At 36.7% G+C, this 19,004-nt stretch overlaps 2 protein-coding genes across 2 annotated transcripts; one reads left to right on the top strand and one right to left on the bottom strand.

Annotated features, from left to right (window-relative positions):
* The first annotated feature begins 493 nt into the window (after nucleotides 1-493).
* Nucleotides 494-1,799, top strand: LOC104894468 (BTB/POZ domain-containing protein At4g08455). The gene is made up of 2 exons (XM_010680706.4): nucleotides 494-883; nucleotides 1,123-1,799. Exons 1-2 carry the CDS (start codon nucleotides 575-577, stop codon nucleotides 1,573-1,575), a joined length of 762 nt encoding a protein of 253 aa, XP_010679008.1. The 5' UTR covers nucleotides 494-574; the 3' UTR covers nucleotides 1,576-1,799.
* Nucleotides 1,800-7,405: 5,606 nt separating this feature from the next.
* On the bottom strand, nucleotides 7,406-15,083 carry LOC104894461 (probable methyltransferase PMT10). The gene is made up of 9 exons (XM_010680694.3): nucleotides 14,341-15,083; nucleotides 13,254-13,403; nucleotides 12,912-13,182; nucleotides 12,179-12,289; nucleotides 11,613-11,772; nucleotides 8,884-9,141; nucleotides 8,621-8,743; nucleotides 8,026-8,103; nucleotides 7,406-7,884 (listed from the first exon to the last, which is right to left on the bottom strand). Exons 1-9 carry the CDS (start codon nucleotides 14,902-14,904, stop codon nucleotides 7,686-7,688), a joined length of 1,914 nt encoding a protein of 637 aa, XP_010678996.1. The 5' UTR covers nucleotides 14,905-15,083; the 3' UTR covers nucleotides 7,406-7,685.
* Nucleotides 15,084-19,004: the final 3,921 nt, after the last annotated feature.

Consider the following 19,004-nt stretch of genomic DNA (forward strand, 5'->3'; position numbering starts at 1 on the left):
TCGTGCAAAGAATTCTAGTAATAGAGAATAATTTACAAGTGGTTAACTCTATCAAAGGCCACATAAACACTCCATGAAAAATCCAGAACATCATCACCAATACTAAATTAAATTACTTTTTGAAAATTTTAAGCACTCGGATATTAAACACGTCTATCGTAAAAAATTAAAACAATAAATTAGATCACTAACGTAGAACATCTTGTAAGCTCTTCTATGTACATTGTTACTTGTAAATATAATAGCTCACATCTACTATCAATTCTTAAAAATGATAATGGTTCACTTGTTAGGAATTCCACCTCATGACTTCAAGGTTAAGGGTTCGAATCTCACCAAATGAGGAGCACTTAGAGTAGAATTCCCCTGACAACTCCCTCTCCTTTCAAGTGTTTGGACTTTGTGCAAGAGTAGCCTAGAAGTTGTTCATCTTACGAAATCAAAAAAAATAAAACTTAAAAATGATAAAGTAGCTATACCAAAAACTTAAAAATGATAAAGTAGGTATACCTTCGGAGGGATATTATTTACAGAGAGAGGACACCACCGACAGAGACGGATAAGAGGGGTAAGAATGATGAGGAATAATACAGGATCAACGCTGCAGCAACTATCTCTACGATGTCTGTCGTGCAGGGAGGAGTATTGCGCAGACGACGCGGGCACTTGCAAAGAGTGCTACGAAGAGGCAAGCGAAACAGAAGAAGAGCTTAAGAGAGAGATTGATGATCTCAAGACCAAAGTTGCTTTCCTTCGTTTAGGTTCCTCTCCTCTTGATTCTCACAAACGATCTCTCTCCCTTGGCTTCTCCGACGTCGTTTTGGTCGCCTCTGATGAGTTTCACTCCAACCCAGTTTCTCTCCCCGCTCATAAAGCTGTTCTGGTGAGTACCCACTTTGTCTGTTTTGTACTTTTGTGTTTTTCCTTGTTTTTGCTGCTTTGCACACCACCTGTTTGATGTTTTGTCTCAACCAACTTCATGTTTTAGTTCAGGCATTTTTTGGGGTTCACATTGCTTTAATAGTATGTTAAAGCTTGTAACTGCATGAATTTCATCATCTTTGACACATTTTTGTCAATCCCCGGTGTTCTCATTGATGTTCCTAAACTCGATATTGTCAGGTAAGTCGATCCCCGGTGTTCAAAGCGATGCTCGAGATTGAAATGGAGGAGAGTCGTAGTGGGACTATCAATATCAGTGATGTATCCTATGATGCCCTGCGAGCTTTTGTTAACTACTTATACACTGCTGAAGCATGCCTTGATGAGCAAATGGCGTTTGATCTCTTAGTTTTAGCTGATAAGTACGAAGTGAAGCATTTAAAGACGTATTGTGAGAAGTTCTTAGTGTCCAAACTGAACTGGGATAATTCTGTTGCAAGCTACAGTTTTGCACATCAGCATAATGCGAAACACTTGCTCGAGTCTGCATTGTCCATGATCATTGATAACATGGACAATTTAACCAAATCAGAGGAATATGCTCATCTTGTTGAGAAGGATCCAAGGCTCGTGGTGGAAATATACGAGGCTTACATGTCGAAACAGGTTAACACTGCTGCTAGAAGCAATTGATCATGTTTCAGTCATCAACTAACTTGCTGGTACCTATGGATGTGGATAGATTATGTTTGTAGTTTGTGAAGGGAAGTTTGGAGTATGATCTAGTAGTGTGCATAAGCTAATGTAATATTAGAGTTGTAGGGTTCGGGTCCTGTTCTCCATACATCAAGGAGTTCAACAGCGAGTATCATCTGCAGACTGCAATATATTGTCATATTGAGATTATGTTTGGTCAACTTGCAACTTCCTTGGTTCATTCGTTTTATCTATGATAAGAGTGCAGAACCCCTCAGTTAACATCAGGGACAAATATTTGTATTAGAATGGAGACATATTCTTCTTTTGAGCCTAATTTTGGTGTGAATACGATCCATGCCATTTTCCATTCAATCTATTGCTTGATTGCCTCTACACAACATCAGGATTGTGCCGACTGCTCAGCAGTTGTAAACAAATTAAGTTCAAATTTCAAGTGCAACCGCGCACAGCCGCACACACCTCATGCATCTATATAGCCGCTGACCTTGCCATTTCCCTTTTGGTGCTACTTTATGGGGTTTTGCTTTCAGTTACTTTAACTAAAATTGGCACACTAGATTGTCCTATCCATTATTAGTTGTCCTCTTGGGTTGCACTTGCCAAGTTGTCATTTCTCTTATCCCTCTTCCTTAACCATTTAACAGTTTAGAATCAGACAAAAAAAAGGTCTAGCTAAGTTGGAGATCTTAAGCTTCTTGAAAATTGGAGGCTTATTTGTCAAAGCACTACTTTGAAAAAATTGGTGTTCTCAACAATTTAAGCGATAATATTTATCAAACATGTCCCTAATGATCCAAAGTCTAGCCCATTTAAAGGCTCTTTGGCTCATGAACCAGTTGGCGCTTATTTTAAAAGCTCTTGGTTTTTCTCCATTTGTTCATAAGCTCGAATTCGTTACTTTTTTAACTTAGATGGTGGATTGAAAGAGGTGTGTATCAACATTTGAAGAGCCCAAGTTATGTTTAGAAAATTTAGAGAATAAATCACAAGAGAATGATGAAGATAAGGCTCAACAAAAGACTAGGTTAGATGCTATGTCCGAAATGTTGATACAAACAAGTTGAAAAATGAATTTTCTTGAAAATGAGGAGGGTGAGATTAATACACCTAGAAATTTTGATGAATATAAGGGTTTGAATATTGAAATTCCCGAATTTGATAGGGGCATGATAGTGAGGATTTCCTTGATTGGATGAGGCAAATTGAAATCGTTTTTTTAGTATGATGATAGAAAAAGGTTTGAGCTTGTTGTCCTAAAGTTCACTAAACTCGCGGCCTTGTGATATGAAAACCTCAAGTCAAATAGAAGGAGCGAAGGAAAAGAGAAGACCGATTCATGGGTTAGATCGAAGAAGAAAATGAGGGATAAATGGGTTAGTAAGGAGTATGAGCAAGAATCATACTTGAAATTTACCCAGCTTTCACAAGAGAATAACATGAGTGTGGAAGAGTACATGAAAGTGTTTGGAAAATTGTGCTTGATTTGTGATTTACAAGAGAAAGAAAACTTTAAAAGTATGTTGAATGGTTAGACCCTTCAAGGGATTTACCGAATACTATATTAATTTCTCTCTCTTTCACATCACTCATACCCAATCTACTCAAAATCTCTATTTTCTTAATCCTAATGGTTAGACCAACTTTGGGGGTCATCAAGTTATCTCTTCTACTATTTACCATACCCACTATATTTTCTCTCTTCTTATTAATCAGAGTCATCCCAATTCTTCACCTCATATATCATTTTGGAGTAATTAAAAAACACTAATGATGAACTCTTATAATTTTTTAATTTGTATTATAACTAATTATTTATGTTAATCGAAGTTATTTTAAGACCTTCTTCAAATTATATGAACACAGAAATTAAGTACAAGAAAATTGTTTCATCTACTGAAATATGATTTGGGATAACATAGTTCTGTTGTGAATAGGGAGGAAAACAGGAGAAAAAACTAGGATTAGAGAAACTTATATTTTGTGACGGATATAGTTGGGAATACTAAATGGCAGAACTCATATTTTGCAGTCCATAATTTGGATATTGTGGAAAGTTTTGTGAACTGGGTTCAACGTAATTATTGAGATCGATTTGATAATTACAAAAAGATTGCAAATTTGGATCATTTGGGGTTGTAAAGTGTTTTTGGATTTTTGTTGGTTTTTTTCCTCCCATTTTTTGGATCCATATCTTAAATAAGTATTTAATGAAAAAGAGGTGTATGAAAAATGAATGAAAATACCTCAATATTGGGTCTATATATAGAGAAGAGAAAAAATAGAGTTGTTGGTAAAGTTTTCTTTTTATTTAACTTTTTAATTATTAAATATGACAATAATTTTTAAAAAAGTGTAAAAAAAGCATGAACAATTTCTTTACAATATCAACCGTTCACCACAATCAATTACTAACCATTAGATCCAAAGACAGAATTCCCATAAACCAATAATGCTTTGCCACTTATCACATCCAAGTGATACTTTTCAGTAAAAAAAAGGTAAACGATTCACGTACATGAACTGGGCAAACACATCTCTTCTCCCTTTTTTTCTCTCTCTTCATTGTTTATTATTCTTTTAACCCTCTCTCTCCTCATGGACTGTCAATAGACCAACCGTTGGTAACACTCTAAAATTGCTCGATTCGTTAAAGATTTGTCAAAAGGGTCAAGTAAGAAACTATGCCACTTGTAGTGATGTTTGTAGGTTTGCCTTGAAATATGAAGCACAAGCTAAGGAGGAAAAGGAGAAAGAGAAATCCAAAACTTTTTCTTCTTCTTTCAAGGATATTTCAAAATTTACTCCTTTCAATCTATACAAATATATTAAAAGGCGTGCGTAACAACGTCGATGCGCCACGTGGCACCCTCCTCCTACCATTAGAATTTTGCCACGTGACCAACACGTCAAGTGGTCATTATTTAAAAAATAAATATGCTGAAGCCTGGGCTCGAACCCCTGACCTTATGTAAGGGTTTTCAAAGAATCACCATCTCATCTAACATCTCTTAGTGATCCATGTTTCCACAAAATTACAAATATGTGTTGTAATTAATTAATGTTATTAAACATATTCCTTGTGTCCTTAAAAATAAATAAATTTGCATGTTCATTAAAAATAATTATGTATGCATGATACCATTTGAAGAGCAGTGTTGACCACTACAGTACTACCCTTATATTTACAGTAATACTATAAACAAAATTTGATCATAAGTTTGTATTAAATATGGGCCTAGGCCGTATCCACGTCTAATATATTGAGAAGCATTCCTTAGAACGTATATTTGCCATGTGTCACCATCCCTTATTGAATAACATTCTATCCACGTCTTTCTCATATAGTAAAAAAAAAAAAAAGAAGCATACGTGAACATTCGAACCCACAACCTCAAGTATGAAAGAAATAGATATAACCATCACTCCACTACTATTATTGCTTATCTAATCAAAATTGATGATGATGTATGAAAAGAGAACTTTTGAAATTCATATAATGAATGACATAACTTTTTAAATGAGTATGAGATTACTTATTTAACTACTACTAAATTATAGCACAGAAAAACCCCGAGGCATCGCCTGGGCCTAAACACTAGTTTCAACTCTAAAGGGAGTACTTTTCAAAGTAGAGCCTTTACATTCAGTCTATTGCTTAATTGCTTCTGTAGAACATACGGAGCGTGCCAACTACTTAGCAGTTGTAAAAAATTAAGTTCAAATTTCAAGTGCAACCGTGCACATATCTCATGCATCTATCTAGCCACTGACCTTCCCATTTCCCTTTTGGTGCTATTTTATGGGAATTTGCTTTCAGTTACATAAAATACAATGAGTCATCTCCTGCCAAAATAATTTAAAATCTGTAAAATTACTAAAATAATCTTTTTTCAAAATATTTATTTTAGAAAGTAAATATTTAATTATTTAAATAAATACTCAAAAATATGGGATATTACAAAAACAAATATCTCTTTGTAGATCCAACCCTACTTAAACTACTATATTGTTAGAAGATTTTGCTAGCAATTATTTTTGGAAGGTCTATGATAGCCTATCAGGTAATTGTATTAAAATATACCCAACGGACAAGCCCACCAGGCCTATTGAACTTTTAATATATTTTTTTCATGAATGTAAATATTACCAATACAATTTACAATTATTTAGACATGTACTAAACATCATTTGAGTTCCATTATTTTGAATGTTGATCTAAATATATTTCAAATTTAAATTACATTTTTATGTCTTCCCTTTCACTTAATCAATATCTTTTTCCATAATATATTTTAATGCTCATTGACAATTGAACATTACATAATTTTTTAATATTAATTTTTCAGTGCTTTAATAGTTTCATTTTTATTTCTTGAGATGTGTATAAGTTTTGCTTACTACTTAGACAATTATGTCACACGAAGTATTTTTTCATCTGAGAATGCAATGCGCATGCAAGATAGAAGCAGAAAAATTTTCAACCACCGGCACTCCCTCAGGTATACTGTGCATGATTAAGGTCTCTTGAAGTCAAGATGGATGCCCGTGAAATAAATACTCCCTCTGTCCCAAATTATTTGCTACATTTGCTTTATCACAAAGACCAAGGAGGGAGTGGGGACCATTGCCATAACAAGAATTAACAAAAAAACAAATAGGTAAATTGTGGGACCTATGTACTATATATAGAAATATTTACAAAAACCAAGGAGGGAGTGATGGCAAATTTGTAAAATAAAGTGTGGGACCTATATACTATATATGGAAATAGTTGCAAATGTAGCAAATAAAGTGGGACACACCTAAATGGCAAAATGTAGCAAATAAATTGGAACGGAGGAAGTACTAGACTAAAGATTCACAGGTATCAATAGGATGTCATTGGGATTTGGGCAAGACTGACCTGAAAATCATTTACGCTTAGGTCATATATGTCATTAAGCTGCATTTCACTTAGAATATCATTATCATCTTCTACATTAAGCCAGTTGCTCATGATCTGAAATTGATCTTTTCTTTTGAATGCAACAGGAGGAATATCCAAGTTATAAGACACTCGTAGACCATTCGTCTGCATTATTTGCAAATTCTCGTCAATAATACAACCTCATAAATACTTGCTAAACTATAGATCCGCATTCAGATCAGTTGGATGCTATGCTTTATGATACTTAACCAAGTTACCTAGACGACCAGCAGGCAGCAGCTCTAAAGCCATACATTATTTCGCATCAATTTTTAATCATCAGAAAAGAGATATCAGAAGAGCAGTTATAAATGTCCATTAGAATAGGCTAAGAAAGGTGATCTATAACACATTATCATGAGAAATCAGCATTAGAAAAGGCTAAGAAAGGTGATTTATAACACAGTATCAGGAGAAACCAGTAAATATAATAAAATCACAATAAGGGTCACGATCTCACAGATACTTGGGAGAAGCATCTCAAGGGTGTTCCGATGAGTAGCATGAGCATCTCAAGGTATGCGGTTTAGAAACCCAAGGGGAGGTAAGTTTGGCTCATACCAATACCTCTTAGGTATCAAATAAAATAAAAAATTTCAATCCCAAACAAAACCAACACATGGTATTAGATATCAAGTTCCAAACCTATATCAAGGTCATTCATGATTCCAAACCCATACCACTATATGAACCAAACGCCCTAGTTCAACAACGAGTATCATTTGCAATATATTGTGATTGAGATGTTTGGTCAACTTGCAACTTTATTGGTATGTTCGTTTTATCTATGATAAGAATGCAGAAGCCCTCGGTTAACATCAGGGACAAATATTGGTATTAAGATGGAGAACATGTAAACATTGTAGATCAATTAGGTAGACATGCCTCGAGTATTTTTGGTTGATCGAGGCTACAAGATGTTCAGTACAACAGTCAACATACACAGACATTTAACCATCCTATGCTCCAAGGTTTGGAGGTGTGATCTCTCTAAACAGTCTAAAGTAAACTCATTAGTAGGCCACTATGCCTATTCATCAAAAGTATGATACAGGTATACCTTCCTGGCATTAAGCTATTATTTTGATTTTCAGCTTGTTCACCAATAAAAGAAGGGTCATCTTCGCTTGGTGCATCGCAAGATCTTCTGACTAGCATGGGGACCTTCTCCTGTGTCGTGAAGAAAGCATGCCCAGCTCATTGCAGCTGCAAGTTCTTGAAGTTCATCGAATACAGTGATTGAATCTCGTATGTAAATTATGCCATCTGGTCTTAAAATACGATCCATCTCAAGCATGATGGTGGATATGTTGCATCTGCTCAAAAGGGAAGGGAAAACATATCAGAATCACTGTTTTGTTTGTGCTCCCCTAAGTTTTCTACATTTCTTGCCTTTTGCTAAGAAAGGGCAAAAAGAGCCCTTCTTTGGGAAAGATATCAACAACTAGAAATCCAACCTTTTCCTCTCAGTGGAGAAGAGACCAGATGCATGCAACAGGTCATATGTCCGTGGGTAAGTATCAAATGCCTCACACCTGAAAGGCAAAGCACAAGCATCACACAACGTCACTTACATTGAAACAAATTGCAATGACAGTGTATTTAGAGCAGAGAATTAATTGTTGGAATGAAAGCTTAATCATGAGATTTCCAAGCAACACTTGAAAAGAATTTTTGAGATTAATGGTTAGAATATATACTCTCCTTCCATTGTGAAACCGTAGTCATGTATACTATTGTAAAATGTCGGTAGAGGTTGTTGTCGTTCCTAGTACAGTAATACTTTATGATCAAACTTTCTAATATGCCCCAACTTACATGAAGTAAAATAACAAGAAGACGATAGAAATTACAGAATTATTATAATGACTATATTTCTAAAAATAGTTCAAATTTTAAGTATGAGAAGATTATAAAACGTACATAGTCTCGGACGAAGAGAGTAGTTTTTTAACAGTACATAGTACTTCTACAACGTATTACTAATTCTGGACAAAGAGAGTAGTTTCTGAACAGTAGAGAAGAGTCTCGAGTATCAAAGAGGCAACTTACCAATCATGCATAACTCCTAGGAGACCGCGATCATATATTACAGGCAATGTATTGAACCCACTGACTGGAACGACATTCATAACCCAGCAATTAAGATCTAAATCATATAATGCTGCAGCAAACCTATCAAAAAAGCAAAACCAAAAAAACATTATACAAGTTGTTACATCAACGTCCTGCAAATTTATATGCAAGTGCCGAAGTTCTGCTATGATAGATGAAAACTGCATGAAGTGAAAAAATTAGGGGAGGAAAATATATACCCTCCAAACCCAGCTCTCATATCCATCACATTACGTATCTTTAAATCCCTCCAGCGGAAGGCACTAATATAACTTTGTATTATTTCCTTCCAATATTTTGACTCTGCCTTCAAGATTTCCTTTCGGGATGCATAGGCATCCATCTCAATAGTCTGCAATCTATCTGGTGGGTGATGTAGGCGTTCAGGCCAAGTAGAGACATTAGCTCCATAACTTTTATCGGGTATCCTCGTAATGCATGCTCTCAGGTCCACGTACCTGCCAAAATTCATGAGTTGAAGGTATTCATCCAACTGAAGAGGTAGTTGCAGACTCGACAAGATAACATCTCGTCAACAAGTACAATAAATTAACCTAAGCGTAAATGTTTTAGTCACCTTAACAGTTGACCAGGTATAATAGTGTAATGAATCAACCTAGGGAGAGGGGTATTCTTGGTATTGTAATAATTAGTTAGTGTTAGTAGTAGCTTGAAGAATAAGCTAGGGAGTTAGGGAGGAAGTATCTCTATAAATAGAGGAGATTAGGGAGAGAAAAGATCATGAAGAAAATATTGGAAAGTTCATTTTAGTTGTTAGCTTTGGGAGTGTGTCAAGTCACTCGAAAACTTATAAACTATCTTTATTTTCTGTTATCTCCATTGTTATCAATCAAAGAACATCATCCTCTTCCTGTATATTTCTGCTCAAATTATCAGTTCATTACAAATGGTATCAGAGCAGTTCGATTCAGGGAAGTTAAGTTGCTGATTTTTCGATTTCAAAAAAAAAAAAAAAAAAAAAAAAAAAAAAAAAAAAAAAAAAAAAAAATCTGCAATGGAGTTTGCTTCGCAGGAGACAAAGAAATTCGCTGCAGATTTGAATGAGATAATCAGGAAAGGTTTTGAAAAATTTCAACAAGACCTAATAAACGACCTCAAGAAAATAATTAGTGACACTGTTGCTCCACTCAAAAGGGAGTTGAATCTTATTCGAAAAGAGATGGAGGATGAAGACATCCACAAAGATTCAGAGGTGGAAGAGAACGAGAGGGTGAAAACAACCGACCAAACAGCCACCAATGACTTTCAACACTCAGGTGACGAAGAAATAGAAGCGGAATCTAAGAAGGGTGCATCATGTGGTGGTTTAGGTGGTCGCCTAGGAGGACAAACCGGTGGATGCCGAATCATCATCGCCCACAACCACAATGGTGGAGAAGTTTTCGAAAAAGAGGGTGGAAGAAGAGAATCTTGTGGAAGGCCCGGTGACTTCGCTGGAGGATTTACCGGTGGAGGTAATGGAGACTATGTTGGTGGGTTGAATGTTTGTGCGGGTGGTCTGATTTTTGTTTGGGTTAAGAGAAGAAGAGGAGGAAGAGACGCCAAAGACAGATCTGTGGGATGCGGGTCTGGTGGTGGCCCAGGCGGAGCAGAGTGGCAGTTTCAAAGCTGCTTGCAGGAGGTTCCAGGGATGAACTATGCGAGCAATTGGACTGGAGATGGTGCTGTCCTGGAGAAGAATCCAGAAATGGTACTAAGGGCAATCTTGTAAAAAAGCTTAATGATGACATCATCAATGAGTCAGGCTGCTGGACCACTATTTTAGGGAGCATGGCGTGCAAAGTGTGATGGATTTTCAGGTCATTCTAAGGTTTGACAAGTTCATTAAAACAATTGGCCTGATCCTTCTGAGCCCAATTTTTCTATTAATAAGAAAAGGGCTGTGGCTAGATTTTATTATTTCTAAGTCCATTCCTACCAACCCAGCTAACAATTATGAAAGTCAAAGGAGACATCTGTCACGTGGGAATAAAAAGAAGCAAAAAAGGGACTCAATTACTATAAGTGAGGTAAGGTCCACTTTAAACCTAACCATCCTTACTAAGCCCACCCAGTTTTCCACTTGTGATTTAAATGGGATTGAGCCAGTCTATGGGCTTTGTGACCCTTATCTTGGTCTGTTACCCCAAGTTCTAAAACCCAACCTAGCTATTATTGTTCCCACCCAATTGTGTGCTAACACCGTCACAGCCTTCACCCCTAATTTCTTTTCGATTTTTTGCAACTCACACATTTCTCCTTCAACTTCATATTCTACCCACTTCACTCATAAACAGACCCTTCCCCTTGATAAGCTGCTGGATGTTTCTACCATGGGCGAGCCACTGAAGCTGCTACACTCCACTCCCAACAAGGAGGAAAGTAAACAACAATGCCAACTGTACTTTGAAGATGACACAAACCACTACTGCCTAGACCGAGAATTGAGCGCCAATTTCTATCCACCTTGAGGACAAGGTGAATGTTTGGGCGGCCGGTAATGTAATGAATCAACCTAGGGAGAGGGGTATTCTTGGTATTGTAATAATTAGTTAGTGTTAGTAGTAGCTTGAAGAATAAGCTAGGGAGTTAGGGAGGAAGTATCTCTATAAATAGAGGAGATTAGGGAGAGAAAAGATCATGAAGAAAATATTGGAAAGTTCATTTTAGTTGTTAGCTTTGGGAGTGTGTCAAGTCACTCGAAAACTTGATAAACTATCTTTATTTTCTGTTATCTCCATTGTTATCAATCAAAGAACATCATCCTCTTCCTGTATATTTCTGCTCAAATTATCAGTTCATTACAAATAGGTAGGATAATAAAACCAGAACTTCACCCCATTCATATTCAATCTTTACTCAGTTCATTATGTAGGAACCTACAAATATTTCAGAATCAGCAAAGCCTGGACAAAGACGAAAGGGTTACCAAACATTGTCCGGATCATCATCTGGGTCACAAAGGGGAGGTTGTGCTACAGCTTCACGATTCAGGTAACAGCTGTTGTTTAAAGGCTTTCTCCATACAGCAATATAACCCTCCTTTTTTACCAGTTCCCAGCAAATCCGAGATGTAAGATTCTCCATATCTGTAGTAAAATATAGATACTGGCATCAAGCATCAAATCCCTACATTTGATTTGCTTCAGTTACACTTTGTTGGATAGCAAACATGGAGTGCTATGTCGAAGAGGGATGTATAGGGAAGGGGAGGGAAGAGCGAGCTTGCATTTTCCTTCCAAATCTTTCCAACATTGGAAGGATTTAGTTTATTAAGAGGGGAAGGAAAAAGAATCCTTCCAATTCCTTTTCCTTCCTTTCCCTTCCTAGTGTTATAACCAAACAAGGGAAAATGAATCCCTCCCATTCCCTTCCAAATCCCACACTTCCACTCTGAATTCGTCTATTCACACACATTATAAGTGTTCGATATATTAAAAAACACGCGGCACCTATGAGGCTTGAAATGTAGCTGCAAATAGATCATAGTATTACCTTTCCACTGCTCTTGCAAGTTATCTTCATGCTTATAGACAGGCTGTGCTGCCCAAGCAAAATATCCACCAGCTCTCAACAATCTATTGACTTCAAGAAGCAAGATACCATCTGCGAAGTAAAGAGAGTACAAGAAAAAAAAATTAGGTTTCAGAGTTTATAATACTTTAAAAAGTACTCCCTCCGTTTCCTAAAGATCTTCCCACTTACTGTTACTACAGATACCAAGGAAAATCAAGTTGTGTGGGGCATGGTGTGAGTAAAGTAGGAGAGAGAAAGGGGTTAAGATAAATAAACAAATAAAAGGGGTTAAAGTAGGAGAGAGAAAGGGAGTAAAATTGAATTAATAATGTAATGGTGGACCATATGATAGTGACATGAGAGGGTAAATAGGGAAATTTGTTTTGCCAAATAAGGAATAAAGCAAAAGAGGGAAGATCTTTTGGAAACACCCTTAAACGGAAAGAGGGAAGATCTTTAGGAAACGGAGGGAGTACAATACAAGAGGCACACATGGTGCACACAACGTGAAAACCCATTTAGTATTGAGGTTAACTTGTCATGGCCACAATTAAACATTTAGAAACATAGAAAATCACATCAGAAAAAGAATTTTGTGACAAGTTCGGAATACATGAAGAGCAGAAATTCCCAAATACAGCAAGTCACAAGAGAAAAGTACCATCTCAATGAAGATATAAATAAATCTAGTGTAGGCAACTTATCAGCTTACCATCACGTGTCCAATTTATCCTGCACCTTGAACAGTGAATTAAATCAAAAGCCTGACTAGGATACAACAGGCGGCGAGTTGCAAACACTGATACCATAGCTGGCACGCCACGCTCAAGTGCAAATTGAATCTGATTCTCATGAACATCTTTTGGAGCTATTGAAAGAGTGCTAACATTACGCTGAAGCAAAAACGCACCGAAACTAGCCACTCCGCAACCAATATCCAAGGCAACTCTGGTATTACGACCAAATTTAATGTCAGGAACCATCTGCAGATACAATACTTGTCAGTAGAAACAACAGCAAATAATTCTTTATGGGTACAAGCAAGCCATCAAACCTGTGAAATCTGATCCAAGTATTGATCAGCACCATGAATGAATTGTGTGCCACCACCAGGAAACACAAATTTATCTCCCTTAATTGATATCCAATTCTGACCTCCTTTATCTTCAACCAAGCGTGTGTGCGGCACATTATTGAACCATACCTACACCGGAGTTTAATGTTAGATGGAGAGTAATCCTCAGATAGCCAAGGATGTAGATGAGATATATTACATATATATACATTAGTTCTGAACCATTCAAATACCATATGCCCGGAAGTTGCTAAATTCTACCAAAATCATCTTAGTACAGTCAGTAGATGCAGCAGTATTTCAGGTTTATGCCATTGTTCCTTTTCTCAAGAATAAAAAGAGAAACAGAGTCTGTCGAATTCATCAACAGCCATACTCAAGAATGAAAAAGAGAAACTGCACATATTAGCAGCAGTCATTGACAGAATGTGTGCGAAATGATAATAGGATGTCAAGGATACTGTTAAATAGACAAGTATCCATTCTAAATGAGAGTAATACTCTCTATCCCCTCTTGTTCGCCCCAATTTTGTTTTTGGATGTTCTAAAAGATTGCCTCATCTCGCATTCACTCTATTAGTATTAGTTTAGTTTGTTCCCACTAAATTTTTCTTTCATCAACTCCACCCAACCATAAACTAAAATCAAGGTGTTTTAGCAACAAAATAATCAAATTGATCACTCAAACATGCACCCTCAAAAGTAAAAACTAATAAATCCAAACATAGAATATAATCACCCTACACAAGCAGACCCAAAACAAATTTAAGTTCCTAACTTTAGATCATTTACACAAACAACGCACTTTCCCATTTTTTCATAATTGCCACCTTCTAACTCTCACGCTGTTAGCTCATTCAGTTCAGTTCAGTTCAGTTCACTCAGACAAATTTAGTGAGTTCGCTTCAATTCAGACAGATTAAATTCAGTTTAGTTCGAAAGAACATAGCATAATTCTCGCACTTTTCTTATTTAGAGCTCCAAATAAAATAAAATTAAGAATCAAGTAAAAAAAAAAAAAAGTAGTATTGGGTGTACGTACGTGTACCGTGTACGGTATAATTACCTGATGAAGACTTTGAGGCCATGGTATAGGAGATTGATAACCATTAGGAGCAGGAACTAAGCAATCCAAACCTTTGTCCTTTTCAGCACAATGACGCTCAAACTTCTCCCCATTTTCCGACGAATTTAAGCGACGAATAGCATCGACATTATCCAAACAAGGAATAATCTCTCTCATACTTTGATCACACACTTTATACTTCTCAACCACCCTAACCCTAACTTCCTTCCTTTCATTTTCTCTCTCCTCGTCTTCTTTCCTAGTGAGATTAGAGAGCATTTCATTTGCTGTCTTAGCGTCGATATCGCCGACATTAAAGTCGTCAACCATTGCACCGTTTTCGTCGATAATTCCCATTCTTTGAAGCGTCGGTAATGGAGGAGGAGAGAGAGAGGGAGTGGAATGAGAAATGGGGGTGGTGGTGGAGAGTAATGTGAGGGGGAAAGGGGAAGCAGAGAAGAGGAAGAAGAAGATAGAGAAGGAGAGGAGAGACAAAATAGTGATTTTGATGAAAGTTGGAGCTTTTTTTAGGAGCTCCCATGGAGGTGGGGAGTTTGAGTTCATCACTGCTGCTATTGCCTATTGGTGGGAGTGTTTTTAGGATCTGAGAGTGTAAGGAATTTGGTGGAGATGGTGATATTGATGAATGATGATTTGATTAATACTGCAACAGAGTAGTAGCAGTTGGGTCAAATCTAGGAACTGGAATTGGTGGGTCCATATTTAAGGTTTTCTTTGACAGGTGGGAGGAAAGTTTAATGATGTAAACTATATTACTCCAAGTAGTTGAGTACTCTTCTTTTATTGGAATTTGTAATAAGATCATTTTAAAGAGGATGATGATGAACTACTATTTTCTTTATAAATTATTACTACTATTTTCGTATTATTATTATTACTATTATTATATTAACAAAAAATAATCGTATTGACATTATTATGTTAATAGTTATTGATTATTATTATTTAAGAAAATTAAATATACAATTCAGCTTATTTCAGTTTAGTTCAGTTTCTCGTTGTACAAAAGAAAGGTGTCTAATTGTGGTGTCATCTAATTTAATGGGTAAAGTTTTATAGGAATAACACTTAAAAATGAGATCAAATCACGTCTACATCACTGTATATGGTAGTTTTCTAACACCAAAAAGAGATCACATATGATTTGCATCTTAATTGAAGATGTAATTTTTTTCTTTTACATCTTTACTCAAATGAAAATATCTATGATTTGTCATGTACTCCCTCAGTTTCATGAAATCTTATCCACTTTTCGTTCTAGTCTGTTCTTGTAAAATTCTACCCAAAGTGCTTTATTCCTATATCGGCAAATATATACAATAATTTAATCATACTTGGCACACACTCTTTCTCTTCCACATTATCTATCTCCCTTAAAATAAAATAAACGCACACTCTCTCTTCTCACTACAAAAAGGTAAAGAAATCAAGTGGACCCACTTTTTACACTCTCTCTCCAATTTGCCTTAAAATGTGTATATACAGTAAACGAGTAAGACTTCATAAATAGGAGGGAGTATATAGTGTACACGTAATTAATATAATCTAGAGCTATAAAAAAAATGATCTGATTTGAGAATCCGACCTGAACTTGATGCAAGTTTAACTATCTTAATTTGCTTTTTTAGGTTGTTGCATGATTTTACTTTACTCTTAAAGTGAAGGTTTTACATGTAACCAAAAATATGTCTTCTATTATGTTTGTTAGTTAATTTAGTTAATCGATGTTGTTGAGTTGTTTTTATCTTTAGTTTGGTTGTATTAAGGGCCAAAAATTGAGTTGTAATAATGACTAGACTTAGGTGTGTGGTTTTGTAAGTTTTATGGAAAGTTTAGCAAAGCTTTCCTAAAACAAATATTTCCTTAAGTTATGCTAGATTCTAGGAAGAAACTTTCCTATTATTTGCCTTGTGAAATCCGGCCATATTGTTGCTTGGAGTGCAAGGATTTCTTGTTGCTCGTATAAATAATAGTGCACGCCTAGTTCTTAGAGGCTAGAGTTGATTTGATAATTGTGAGCGTTGCTTATTTCAGTTGTTAACCAAAACAATACTTAGCTTGTTGCAACTTGTATTCATCTTCTAATTGCGATTCGGAATATACCCTCTAATTCTTGCAAGAATCAAGAGTATTATCCTTGTTTTTAGTTCTAATTAAGCATTCCTTCATAAAAACATCACTTAGATTCTAGGGCAAAACGTGTAGGTTTTCGGACTTAAAATTCGTATCAACCAATTGATATCAGAGCAATGTGGTTGTTGAGGCACGTGAGGGAGCGTGAAAGCTTGGATCGAGCTGAAATTTTATGTGGTGATAGTAGACATCTTGAAGTTTGCTGTGTCAAAATTTAGTTGAAATCCGATCGGTAATGACGTCACGGCAAACAGAAACTTACAAAATTTAGTTTCTTTTGCGCGAAGATGGTGAGTGATTCTTCAAAGAAGTTGGAGGACGATGTGGACCTTTTGGGGACTAGGATGGTGCAGTTGGGAACTAATCTTGGTTCGGTGGTGAGAAGTATTAAAGAGATGCAAACGGAGTTATTAGAGTTGAGGAACAGAACTGGTGAACGTTCCTACAATTCCTATGATCGGACACCACGCAAGGAAGAAGATGGTCTTAAACTTGGTGACTTACCCGAGTTTGATAGCACCCAAGATGCAAGTACTTTCCTCGATTGGGAGCGACGTTGAACCGACTCTTTAAACACAAGGGATTTGGAGAATGTAAGAGATTTTCTTGTTCTACTTTAAAACTAATCAAATATGCTTCTCTTTGGTTGGAGAGTCTTCAAGCTCAACGTGAATGAAAACACAAAGAAATCGTTAAAACTTAGACAAATTTGAACGGCAAGATGAGAAAGAGGTTTGTTCCCCTTCTTATAAATTAAACAAGATATTTTCTATAAACTTAATACTTTGCAAAAAAAAATCATCCAAGTGTAGAACAAGATGTAAGGAATTTGAACGACTAAGTTTGGCGTGTGAATGCAATGATGTTGATGAACAAAAATCAGCTAAATTTCTAGTTGGTTTGAACAAACCTACTGCTAATTAAGTAGAGTTGCAGCAATATTACACCTTTGATGAGCTTTGCACATTAGTTACTAAGGTTGAAAGGCAGCAACAAGAGGCAAGAGGCAAAGGTTCTTATCCAAAGCAAGAGGAGACCAAACCTTTTAGTGTTTTGGATGGTCAAGCAAAGGGTACAACTTCTTCTTTCTACATCTGATTTTGTGAAAAAAACCTAAACTTTTTTCCAATGGGAAGCTTGCTATGAAAGAAAAGATATGATTTAAGTACAAAGGAAGTGGTCATATTCAATCATGTAAGAATGTGCCTTGAATTGTGGTGCTCAAGAAGTGTTCGTCGAAATGCGCAAGAGACGCAAACCTGCGTCTCGCCCGGGCAGGTCGGGCGAACCTCGCCCGGTCGGGCGCGGGAGCAAATCTGGGAGAACGTTGTTTCGCCCGGTCGGACGCGCATATACGTCTGGGAGAACTGGGGACCGCCCGATCGGGCTGATTTCGCCCGGGCGGGTCGGAGAATTACGCGGAAAACGCGTTTTTAGCCGTTTAGTATAAATAGGTTATTTTAACCTATCTTTTACACTACGAAAAACTCTTTATTCTCTCTGTAATCTGGTTTTCTTCTCATAATAAAATATTCTCTCTCTCTCTGCCATAGATGTAGCCAAATTGGTGAACCACGTAAATCTGTTGTCTGTTTTTATTGTTTTTGCATTCAATATTTGTTTCTCTCTCACGTCCATTATAACAAATTGGTATCAGAGCTTTTGGTGATCGATCTGTGTGAAAAAGATGTCTGGGGTGAATATCAAAATCGATAAATTTACTGGGAGGAATAGTTTTAGTCTGAGGTAGATCAAGATGCGGGCGTTACTGAAGCAACAAGGGTTGTGGGCACCGTTAGCAAAGAAGGCAACGGATTCAGTCACCGCTGAGATGGCTGTTCTGGAGGAGAAGGCTCATTCAACGATTATGTTGTGTCTGGCAGATGACATAATCACTGAAGTCGTGGAGGAGGAACCGCATCTGGTATGTAGTTGAAATTAGAGAGTTTGTACATGACAAAATCTCTAACCAACAAGTTGCTTTTGAAGCAACATCTGTTCAGTCTGCGAATGCAGGAAGGTATGCCTCTTAGAGATCATCTAGATCAATTAAATACAACTTTGCTAGAATTGCGTAATATTGATGTGAAACTGGAGGATGAGGATGCCGCTTTAATTCTGCTTGTTTCTTTACCTATATCGTATGAAAATTTTGTGCAATCTTTCATTGTTGGTAAAGATTCTGTGTCCCTAGAAGAAGTTAGATCATCTTTGCATACTAGGGAATCGCGCCATAAGGCATCTGGTAGTAGTACAGAAAATCAGTATTCTGGGTTAGTGGCCAGTAATGGTGGTAAAGGATATGGTAAAAAGAATTTAAAGAAATCTGGAAATTCTAAAGGGGGTCCTAAACCTAATGATATCTGTAACTACTGTAAGGAAAAGGGGCATTGGAAGAAGGAATGTCCTAAAAAGAAGCATCAGGAGAACAAATCTGGGTCTGGTTCTGCTGCTTTGCAGCAGAAATTCGAATTCTGAGGATGACCTTGCTCTAGTGGCAAATGAGAAAA

This window comes from Beta vulgaris, chromosome 1 (genome assembly GCF_026745355.1).
Source record: "Beta vulgaris subsp. vulgaris cultivar EL10 chromosome 1, EL10.2, whole genome shotgun sequence".
In the NCBI taxonomy this organism is placed as follows: domain Eukaryota; kingdom Viridiplantae; phylum Streptophyta; class Magnoliopsida; order Caryophyllales; family Amaranthaceae; genus Beta; species Beta vulgaris.

Coding starts and splice junctions, on each gene's coding strand:
- LOC104894468 (XM_010680706.4), top strand. CDS start 575: ATGATGAGGAATAATACAGGATCAACGCTGCAGCAACTATCTCTACGA. Junction 884..1,122: donor CCGCTCATAAAGCTGTTCTG/GTGAGTACCCAC, acceptor CGATATTGTCAG/GTAAGTCGATCCCCGGTGTT.
- LOC104894461 (XM_010680694.3), bottom strand. CDS start 14,904: ATGAACTCAAACTCCCCACCTCCATGGGAGCTCCTAAAAAAAGCTCCA. Junction 12,290..12,911: donor GATAAATTGGACACGTGATG/GTAAGCTGATAA, acceptor TTTACTTCGCAG/ATGGTATCTTGCTTCTTGAA. Junction 8,744..8,883: donor ATGAGAGCTGGGTTTGGAGG/GTATATATTTTC, acceptor CTTTTTTGATAG/GTTTGCTGCAGCATTATATG.